Consider the following 11,858-nt stretch of genomic DNA (forward strand, 5'->3'; position numbering starts at 1 on the left):
GCATTATTTTATATATGAAGCCTCATTGTTAGACTTTGCACCTGGACAGTTTGTACCCTTCACACTGCCTTCACTGTTGAGGTCCACATGACAATGAAGTTTACTCAAATAAAATTGAAGTCATTTACAGATGTTTAGTTTACACTGTGTATTAATAGTTCTGTAGTATTGTCTTGTTTCTGTTAGACCTCCAGACCCTTCCACCACTTAACAAATCTGATGCATTTTATTCCTTTTTGACTTATTTTATCGTTTTCTTTCCTTTATTTTCTTCCCATTAATACAACATTTCCAAGCGTTAGACAATGCTGAATGATATGAACCACCTATTCAAGGTGTTCTGGATGACCCCTGGTCCTGTAATATACAACAACATGAAGTTTCTTTTATAGAGTGCCTTTAATGTAGTAAAAGATCCCAAGGCACTTGACAGGAATGTAATCAAATGGAAAGAATTATCACCAAGCCAAAGAAGGAAACATTAACACAGGTGACAAAAGCTTGATCAGAGGGTAGGTTTTGAGGACTGTGTTAAAGTAGGAGAGAGAGGTGGTGGGGTTTAAGGAGGGAAATTCCAGAACTTGGGACTTGTACAGTTGAAGCCAATGAGTGATTAAGTCCTTGGACGACATTACAGAGAAATACATAGGTGAGGCCATGGAGGGATTTGAACACAAGAATGAGAATTTTTAATTTGAACCATTGATGGACTGGGACCTAATGTAAGTGAGCACACGGGTGATAGATGAAGGAGACAATGCTTGTTTGAATATGAAGCAGAGTTTTGGGTGAGCTTGGTGGAGTGTGGACAATGGGAGGCGGTTGTTCTGGTTGCAATTTGAGTATTGGCACCAGCTGATTTGAACTCGGCACCTGGCAGTGAGGCCAGGTTAGCAGAGTGCATTTTCATAGTTTCAGCTTGTGGGGAATGAAAGGCTCACAGCAGGTTACTAGTGCTGCAGGAAGCTAATGTGGCTTTGGTGTACAATTAGTTCAAGATGCTGTGAAGGAGTTATAAACTACCAGCACAGTCATTTGAAAGAAGTTGTGCGGAATCATGCTTGAGAATGTAATGGAAGTTGAAATGTAAATTTTATGTGCGTTGCACCCATAAGTAGATAATGTATAGAGCTTTTGAATATCCACGGATACTTATTCCACCAAAGAGATGGCCAGAGCAGATGTCTTTGAAGTGACCGTTTTATTTAGTATATGAAAACAATTGAATTCTGAAATTTCAGCCCTGTGCTCATAATTAGAATGTTGCTGTTACCACTGCTCCGGTGGATTTTTCTTAAGAGTTCTGAGCGAACAATTGGTTTAAACCCATATACATGATAATTTGCACTTCTTTAGGCATGGACCAGGTTGTCCAAATTCTTGCTGACTTATTGGTTCATTAAAGTGAGGATGATAAGATGGAACCTGTATCCCGTTAAACTCTGGATGGTGTACAATTTAAAGCTCTCATGTCCAACTTGCTAATTTAGCTGTGCGGATAACTACTGGAGTTTTACAACTCATTGTTAACAATGGTATTTTTGTGTGGGTAGTGGCACAGATTACAAATGGCTGTCTTTTCCCCCACCTCAGAATAGCCTCCCTTTCGAGCATGGCATGTAGCTGGTCCACACGCACTGAAGGCAGCACTGGGTGAGTTTATCTCAGTCCCATCTCATTGAAGTAGAAAAGAAAGGATGGTAGGGTTTAAAGCAAATTGTGTAGGGATCAAATGTCTAATCAGTACAACAAAGTGCCATGGAATCACCACAAATAATCACACTCCACATGGAAGATCCTTCTTGTGAACCTTTCAATTTAAGGTAGATATTGATGTCTCAACCTTTTGTGTAGAGCTAGCTATACAGATATAATTGTAAAGAACACTAATGCTTTGTTCGCACTCAATGTGTGTACTACATTCCACCCTGTACAGTTTGGGTCCTTAAATTTGAATTCACAGTGTACAAGAAAGGAGGGCAGCATTAATTATGCTGGAGTCTTCAGCTCCTTTTGCAGTGAAACTGTATGTTAAATATCGGTTCAAAAATGTAACTGCCCAAAGTCAATTCAGAACTGCCTTTGCATTAGATATTGTTGAACTTGTGTAAACAGTGTATTCCAAAGCTGCTTTCCCAAATATACTGCAGAGCATGTCAAACATTCAAAGACAAGTGCAAGAGTGGTCAAACCTGACCTGTTTTGAAATTAATTCTCAATCAGATTCAGTACAGGGAGCTTTGGAATACATGGAACTTATGTTATCCAGCACAATAAAGAGTATAGCTTATGCATATGTACTAGTGTGGATGCAGCATCAGGTGCCACCAGTATGAATGTAGGCTGAGTAATCAATATAAATTTCTGGATATTCTGATTAATAATATGAATGCATATATATGAAACTTTTGGGGGTTAGGGAATAGGGCAAGACTTTGCTTCATTTTTACATTACAGGTCTGTGTGTAAGGAAAAACCCTCAAAGCATGGATATTGAAAGGTAGTTCAACATTTCCATGCTAAAAGTGTTTTCATGCTGCCTGATACTTTTCCTCAATCACTTGCTGTAACATGTTATCCTGCTTGTAACCTCTGCACCCCACCCCAAGACTGCATCCTGGCTGCTGTATTTCCTTGGAGCCTTAGTTTGCATTTTCCAGTTTGAGCTAGTGTAGACCACTTCTGCAGTGATACTTGATCTTCTTAAATTTTGCCTTGATTTCCATTTAATCTGCTTGTGAAATCTTGTTGCACGCTCTCCTGCTTTGATAATATTACTGTCAACACTTCACTTTCTGCGTGGGGGAGTTTTGCTGTGTTGCAACATTTTTGCTTTAAAAATGAAATTAGAAGATGATGTGTAATTTAAGCTGTTATTTATTGCTGTGCAACCATTTGAATTACACTGGTTCAATAAATGAATAGATCTTTAGCATTATGTTCTGATAGATCATAGTCCAATGTTTAAAGACATTAAACAAATTAAAGTAAAAAAAGGGGATGGTAGCAACTGGTATTGTGTGTTGGTGGTGCCTGTCTCCAGCATGAGGCAGTGTGCAAAGTTGCATTTCAGGTTTGGCCTATTAGTTTTTACCCCAAGTTTACTTATCGAGTTTTTCTCTATGAATTGCCCAGGGGCTGTTCAACAAAAACAGCTTTTACCTATATAACTGTGTGAAAATCTTTGTTAGCACTGCTCCCTTTCATTTGTTGTTTTTTATTTCATATTGTCAGCATTACAGTGCTGGTGTGTATAAGGGATGTATATCAGTCAGTTCAGTTACAAGTTACCAATTGATCTGCTTCAAAAATCTGCAAATTGGCCTGAGTACAAGCTTACGGTTAGGATCATAATTATCAAATACACTAGTGAGACTGGGGCTACCTTTTGGATTTTGGTGATTCCAAATCTGTTTTTATTTAAATACTGAACATAACAGAACATTATTAATGTTTGATGCTGCTGAATAAATTAAATATTTTAATTGATAACCATTTTGCAATAAAGAGAAGTGAAGTAAATTCAAACTTAATATTTCACCTGGGATTCTACAAATTAGAATGTTGACATGATATGTGGCCACGACACTAAGCGTTTTCATTGAGATGACTGGGCTAATTATTACATTGTTATGGTTGTCACAGATTCATACCACAGAAACCCTAAATGGTCATCAAAGACTCAAAATGCCTTTTTATCGAAGGTAAAGCGGAAAATGCCATTGCATTTTCCTGCAGTCTGTATTGTCATGCTTCCAGGCTGAAAAATATTTCAATAGATAGTCTGCAAATGGTTTTGCTCTGGTACACTTTAGATGCATACCTGTGACACCAGAAAACACAGAAATGTAATATATTTCAAAATAGGGTAATTAGAGAGTTGAGAATAAACTGCCTCTTAAAGAGGTGAATTTTTAATAAACTTGGAGAAATTGTGCTTAATCCTTTTGGGGAGTAGTTTTGATATTGTATTTAAATATTTGCATTGTGCAATGCCAATGACTATATTTTCTTGGGTGACATTTAAAGGACCATAACCTCAAAGACTTACCCACTTGAAGTTCAAAACACATGAAGTTTTCAATTTAAATGTACAATATTTAGTTGAAATTTCAAAAGTCGTTAAATTATAGAAAGTTCAAAATGAATCGCTCGAAATCCAACATCCAAGTGTTTTTTGATCTGTTCCACTGTGACCAGCTTCATTAGTTCTTATACTCCTATTGCAAATGTATTTTGCATGTGGACCCATGCAGTGAACAATATTATTAAATAAAATATTGTAGTATGACTTTTTAAATCATGAGTGAAGTTGTTGAAATCAGTTTCGACAAAATAACCTCGTCCTTTAGCGATCTCCCTTCAGTGTAAGGTAGGAGAGAATCTGGAATGAGGATTTTCTGTTCAAAGTTGTTCACTCAACCTTTTTCTTTCTGGAAACTAATTTCTCTGAAACGGAAGTATAGCTGCTTAGTTAATGTCCCTGGCTTTGAGCAAATAATATTGGTGTTATTTAGAGCTATCCCCTGGTTGAAAGGAAGAAATCTTATGGGACGTGCAGCTGCTGCTATATCTTACAGCAGTTTCTTAGGGTTTGTTTATGTGCCTTTGAAGATGAGTGCTATTGATCACTATTGCTTTTGGCGATTGAGATAGTTTCTACATTTTGACAAGGCAAATATTGCCAGACCAGATATGCAGTGGGTAAAATGCAAATTGCAATTTCTGCTACCAGTCCCAGTGGCATGTCTTGATTCCGGCTTTAATAGCACCCTGCTGCATTCAGTATTGGTGGGAATATTTCCATTGCTTTTACACCAGCATCTTTGTGGTTTCTGAATTTGAAAACTTCCTGAAAAATAATTTCAATAGGTAGGCTGTTAATGGTTTTGCTCTGACCCATATTATGCAGAATTTTCAGAGGGTATTCTTTTGTTTTGACTGTTGCCTGCTAAGAATTGGGTTAAGGTGCCTCAGCTCAGCTCACTTACATACTACATAGGCAGTAAGGAAAATGTCATCCCAGAAGTCTGGACTGGCTTCACACATTTCAGAGATGAAGAGGTTGTACTTCAGCCCACTGCTCTATCCAGTCCCCAATTCCCTTAGTTGATTTTTTTTTTAGGATGCTTTATAAAAATTTGAATATCCCCTAAGTTATAACTGCTTGGAACATGGATTTGTAGAAAGTATTAATCCAATAGCTTTTTGGGCTGTATCCCACTTTATGCAGCTTTCTTGTGTTTGCATTTGTGATCCACATTCCCCTAACAATGTATGTCAGTGGTTAGACATTAACATTGTGAACTGATAAGGAACTAATTTTTTGTTTGCTTCTTTGGACAGATCCCAGCCCGGGTGACTTCCAGCGGCATCCATTCCGCTGTTCCTCGATGAAAATGACTCACCATGGAGGGCGGACAATGCATGGCTGATGTCCCATTCTAACCTTGAAACTCGTGACCCCCTACAAAGCAAACTGATGAAATGAAGCTCTCGATGCCTTTAACTAAAATGCGGAAGGAAAACTTTTTTAAAAAGTTTTCTTTAAGAACGCCTTTGCAAGGAGACCTTTTGCCTGACTGCAGTGTAAAATACAAGTTAAAAGATTGCGCCCACTGCTTCAGTAGCAGGGACAACTCTAAAGACGGTTTACAGAATTGACCGCAAATAGAATAGATATCGCCATCCCTTCTCCTTCCATGATTGGCATTATGTAGCCTTTTATTACTCTACTGTACAACCGTAGATCTTTACCCAGTTTAAATATTTTGTATCAGCCTGCTAAAATTGAAAGCAGCATCTATGTAGATAAGTAGAATGTTGTCCTGCTTTTATGTATGTGATGCTCTTATAGGTTTGAGAATCTGAAATGGAGATTGATTGACTTGAAAAATCCTGTAACACATAGGGTTGGCAATGAGTGTTTGTGAATTTAAAAGCAGCTGATTTTATTTAAAGCTTTCTCCAGTCTTTTGTATTAAACTTGAGTTTGAAAATGTTCCCTTTTTTGGTAGCACACTGTATCAATTAATGTTTTTGGTTTTTATTATCTAGGTTGTTTGCGCACTTTTAACTTCCACATTTTATTTTTTTATCATAATAAAAACTGATCATTGGTGCCAGAAGCCATTTTCTGTCTTGTGGAAGAAGCTGCCAACATACTAGGCAGAAGCAGTGTGGAAGAAAATGGCAGTGCCAAGGTCCAGCAGAAAATGTGACCTTAAAAATCAAAATGTGGAAGAATAAAGTAAAAAGTAATGATAAAGCTGTGTTTTGGTGACAGTTATTTTTAAAACTAGTGTGTCTGATTAGTGTTGGTACCGAGTTTACTCTTGGGGTTCCCTAGCCTAAGGAGTTATTGCATTTCCATTAATCGCTTAGGTGTAGAAAGAGCTTTTTAACCAAAAAGCTGTGAAGGACTTGTACAGTAAAAATGTGAATTCTGCCATTAGCTTATAAGGGCTGATGAATCTATACATTCCAATGCGCATGCTTCAAAACATCCTACTTTGTTTTTAAAATGTTTACATGTGGCGCTGGTGGACCCAGCTTGAAGGTTTTTTTGAAAGCTAACTGGGATTCAGGCAAAAATGGAGTATCATAATATGGTTGCTATATACAGCTTCCGGGTAGCACACTGAGGGGGATGGAAGAACTCATAGATGTGTGTTTTATTATTTTTTTTTTCTATCAGCCACACTTGCATTTCTCATCAGCTTCTTGGGAGGTAGCATGAAAGGGTATCTGGCTACATGTCAAATGCCTTACTCTTGATGCATGCACACTGACATGTTAAACAGGAACACAGCGAGAACTGGCGTTACTGCATTAAGATTCTTCCCTTCATTTAAATAGTCCTGTGGGGGTTTTGTTGTAAATGTTTGTGGTTAAATTAATATTTCCCATAAGATTTGTAAGGAGAAACTTGAAGATTCCCTACGACTGATTTGTCAAACTGGTGGTGCCTCCAAGATATCGGACTCCTCCAATTTTCCTTTCAAGCAAATGAACTACCATGATCTTGGGTGGCTGATTTACCCCTCTGTAGAATGTCTGTGTATATCCTGTGTAATGGTTAAGAAATACTGGTAACCTATTTGTATTGCAGCTGTATTTGTGTACTTTAAAAATGTAAATAAATTCATAATGACTTGTACTGGGTTCTCTGTATTGCTCTAAAATTCAAAGTTAGGGCACCTTTGTAATTAAAGCTTTGGATATTTGTTTATTTTCAATTTAACTTTAATGAGAAGTCTTAACCTTCCCTTGTTCGTGTGTACAGTTTTATAAAGTTTGCAGTAGTTTCTTTTGTTAAAGTTTGGAAACAAATGGAGTGTGTGCTCTATAACCCCCTTGCAATTATAGCCTCAAGTCCTTTGCATTTCACAAAGAATTGTCCAGTTTTTTTTATTGGAATCCTGGATAAATGATTGGAATTTTGAACAGTTTCATTCAATCCCAAGGGAAACATCCAGCCTCCAAATGGGTATTCAGAATACGGAACACCGCAACACCCAGATGCTACAACTAATTAATAATTCATCTGCACGATACAAAATGGATTGACGTGGATAAGTTTCCAGTAAAAGATGCTGATTGACTACCAAGCCATTGGTCTGGAGCCATAATCTTAAACTGGTTTTCAGCTTTGTTGATATTAGACAAAAAGCTGCCCTATCCTTAAATGTAATTTAGCTATTGGATGTTGGTGATCTCAGTTTCCCCTGGTCAAAGTATCAACTCTCTCGTTTGAATCAGCCTAGCCCCACAATGCAGCTATTGTTAGACTAGTGACAGTTGTCTGCCGAATATAGGATTTCTGTATTGAACTAATCATTTTCAGATTTTTTTTAAAAAGGCAATTTCAATTCTTATTTTAATGGATTTAACACATTTACTAGTGTAATCATATACAACATTTCTAATCAGTATCTAGCAGCAATATCAAAATGTCTTTCAAATAATAAAATGACGTGCCAGTTTACAAAAGTAAATTTATTGATTAGCAAAACTTTAAGATTGACAGTAAAATGGAAACTTCCATTACAAACTGATTAATCAACTAACTAGTGTGTTGATATCAATGATCTATACAATGGTGCAGTGTTTGTGTGTGTGTGTGTGTATATATACATATATGTATTTCTATTTATATCATAAATTGAAACAGTCTACAAATTAAATCATTGGTTAATTATTGCAGAGACTTGATGTCAGATATTTCATGTATGAAAACTTCCCAGCACAAGATGCTCATATCTTTGGGGATCTGCTATGTATTAGGATGGTAACAGTTGCAGCAAGATGGAAGTCTTAGTCAAAGAAAGTTGCATTACGTTTTCTCAAACTAAATTGCAGCTAAAGACTAGCAGGCTGATGATTTTAAATCAATTCTTGTTGACCCCCTATTTCTGTGATTTTCATATATTCATCTAGTGCTCTATTCCCTTGTTGAAGTTCACACCCTCTCTTCGTCTTTTGACTTCATGCGACTGGATAATTAACCTAAGGCTCAGAGTATAAACTGTAAACAAAATTAATATACTCCTCCCTGGAGATACACTAATGTTGTCAAATAGCATTCTTTTCTGCAAGATAATTAACTAAAAATGCAAGCATTTTTAAGCTCCATCTTTATTCAGTAATGTGGAAGCTATCAACCTGTTTTTATTTCTGGTGGTTATCTGTTGTGCTGTGGCCAGTTGCCAACTTCTGCAGATGTGTAGCATTCCTTTGTTAATTGGGACACCAATTCAAGGCTTTGAGAGTTCATTCAAACTGGGAATTGGAGAAAATAACCTCTTTACAACTGCATTTGGATTCTGTGCGATAAATTAATGAACACTACAACACATTGCCTGTGGGGAAATGGAACCGGGCTAAAATGGATGAGTCAGCAGCTGTGCCCTTCTCTGTCCACAAGTAGAATAATGGCACTTGCAGCAAGCCTTGTGATTTGACTTTTTAAACATGTAGAATCACAATGTTAGAACCCTCACAAATAATGACTCATTTAAAGCATAACTTTTCTACTAATCCAGAAAGTGCAGCATCTTTCAATCTTTCAACAAGTCTTCAACGACCACCCCATGCATGAGGATGGAAAAGCATCCTCAAAAGGATGACCATTTTGTATATGCTATATTAAGAGGACGTTTCTAAGATATTACTTTATTGTCAAAATATTTTGTGCTGTGTCTATTTCAAGCTTTTGTAAAGGGAGACATTGCAATTATATTGCACTTTTCACCACATACCAAATCACTTCACAATGAACTACTTTTCAAGTGTAGTCATTGATGCAATAGAAATGCAGTAACTAATTTGGCCCTGCTCCCAAACAGCCTGCCTGCCACAGGGAAAAATTCACCCCCATAAATAGAGTGAAGCTTGAATCTTCTGACTCTAAGGCTGGCTTCTAGTTCTCAAATGGTTCCTTTTGCAAGCAAGCTAGATGCTTGGTAAACCATATTTTGCAAATAGTTGAAAGAAGGGAGGATAATGATCAATTTATTTGCAAATAATGCACATATTTCCATGTAAGAACATTTGATTTGGTGGTACACTTGCTCTTAAATTTAAGTATCCGTGTGATCTAGTTACAAAACTGTTCTTCATATTGTGAAGTTTGATTTGCTTTTGAAAACATTAGACTTAAAGTTGCTACCTTTGTTGAAGTAGCTGCCAGATGGTGCCTGTAATGACAATGGAGTGGGCAGGTTTTGACAAGAAACAGATAAACTTTATTACAGAAAGCTTTTCAGGTGCTACATGCTCAATCAAGACTCTCATCAGGAAGCCTAAACCCCCAGATTGCTCGCGCTTAGGGCTCATTGGTTGGAGCTTTCCAGAACATCACATGACCCCTGATAGACAGCAGAAGAGGCTATACCTTCAGTTACTGCATTTCCTCCCTCGAGTTTTTTTACAATTTCTATTTACAGGGAAACATTTGAATATCCAACAACATATACATATATACAATTTCAAGTGATTAAAGATCAAGTCTCTGAGGTGCTCTGTTTATACAGCTAGAGTGGTGTAACTCTACCACTTGAGATTCCTCAACAGGATTTGGAACTGCAGCACGAGACACATCATTAGAAAGTGGCACTTCTGAGTTTGGCAACTCTACAGAGACAATGGGCATGTCTATTCTAGATGGATCTGTCAGCTCAGAAATTGACAGTTTGACGTTAATCACCGGTGGAATAGTTGGTTGTTGGAATGTCTCTCTGGCACGAATATGATCTACCTGCTTACAAACAATTCTATCTCCCACTTGCACTTGGAAAGATAATGGACCAGTCCCTGAGACAATGGTTCCAGGAACCGAACAAGGTCCACTTCTGGAATTTTGCACAAATAGTGTGTCACCTACACTGTGCGAGCTTTGCTGTGTAGATCATGGTTCAATTTTTGATTACTCTGATTGCACCCTACCTTCCCCTTTAAATTTGGAAACATCAGGCTTAACCGTGAACTTAGACAGTATTTCATCAATAATTCAGATTGTATTGAACCTGTAGGTTGTACGATAATTGAGAAGAAAGTGGAAAAGTCGAGGTTCTAGAGTACATTCGGATAACGTTTTCATACCAGACTTGAAAGCTTTTACAGCTCTCTCAGCTAAACCATCTGATGAGGGATGGTAAGGGACTGTTTTAATACGTCAAGGGAAATTGACGGGGTTAAACTGTTTATACTTCAATGCAAAGAGTATTACAAACAAGGTAGATGAGTTAAGGGCACAGGTAGACACATGGCAGCAGGATGTCATTGATATAACGGAGACCTGGCTAAAGGAGGGACTAAACTGGCAGCTTAATATCCCTGGTAATAGAGTCTTCAGACACGATAGAGTAGGAGATAAAAAAGGAGGGGGGTAGCACTAATGGTTAAAGAATCAATTCCAGTTGTGAGAAGGGATGATATACTAAATGGGTCAACAAACGAGGCTTTTTGGATTGAGCTTAGAAATAAAAAAGGGGCAGTCACACTACTGGGAGTATACTACCGACCCCCAAATAGTGAAAGGGAAATAGAAGAACAAATGTGTAGGCAAATTTCTGCTTGTAAGAACAAGAGGGCAATAATAGTAGGAGACTTCAACTATCCTAATATCAACTGGGATTCAAACAATATAAGGGCCACTGAGGGAGAAAAATTCATGCAGTGTGTCCAGGAAAATGTTTTCAACCAATTTGTGACAAACCCAACGAGAGGAGATGCAATTCTAGACCTAGTCTTGGGGAACGAAGAAGGGCAAGTGGGTGAAGTGACAGTTGGAGACCATATCGGGGACAGTGATCACAATTCAGTTAGATTTGGCATTACCATGGAAAAGGACAGAGATAAGGCAGGAGTAAAAGTCTTGAACTGGGGGAAGGCAAATTTTGCAGAAATGAGAAGGGACTTGGCTGAGGTGGACTGGACAGCAGTGCTGGAGGATAAAACAGTAGAAAACCAGTGGGAAGCACTAAAAAGCGAGATCCTAATTGTACAAAATAGACATGTCCCCTACAAAAATAAGAGTGGTACTGCCAAACCTAGACCCCCCCCCCCGCCCCGGTTGTCTAGAGGAATACAGGGGAAGATCAAACAGAAAAAGAAAGTATACAATAGGCACAAAGAACTAAGCACTGCAGATAGCCTAGACGAATATAGGAAGTGCAGGGACGAAGTAAAAAAGGAAATAAGAAAATCAAAGAGAGGGCATGAAAAAAGATTGGCAAGTAAAGTTAAAGATAACCCAAAGATGTTTCACCAATGCATTAATGCTAAAAGGTTAGTTAAGGAAAAAGTGGGACCTATCAGAGATGAAGATGGAAACTTGTGTGTAGATGCAGAGGCTG

At 37.8% G+C, this 11,858-nt stretch overlaps 1 protein-coding gene across 2 annotated transcripts in view; it reads left to right on the forward strand.

The window, feature by feature from the left end:
- The window catches only part of LOC144699755 (casein kinase I), a 56,814-nt gene extending 49,655 nt beyond the window's left edge, over positions 1–7,159 (forward strand). Inside the window, exons 9-10 of one of the 2 annotated variants that reach the window (XM_078570966.1) lie at positions 1,594–1,653; positions 5,347–7,159. In XM_078570966.1, the coding sequence (XP_078427092.1) occupies positions 1,594–1,623 (30 nt within the window). In that variant the 3' untranslated portion in view covers positions 1,624–1,653; positions 5,347–7,159. The remainder of the gene's footprint in view (positions 1–1,593; positions 1,654–5,346) is intronic. The other variant, XM_078570964.1, reaches the window with a different exon arrangement.
- The last annotated feature ends 4,699 nt before the right edge of the window (positions 7,160–11,858 follow it).

The sequence above is a fragment of the Cetorhinus maximus genome, chromosome 24 (genome assembly GCF_964194155.1).
Source record: "Cetorhinus maximus chromosome 24, sCetMax3.hap1.1, whole genome shotgun sequence".
NCBI lineage: Eukaryota > Metazoa > Chordata > Chondrichthyes > Lamniformes > Cetorhinidae > Cetorhinus > Cetorhinus maximus.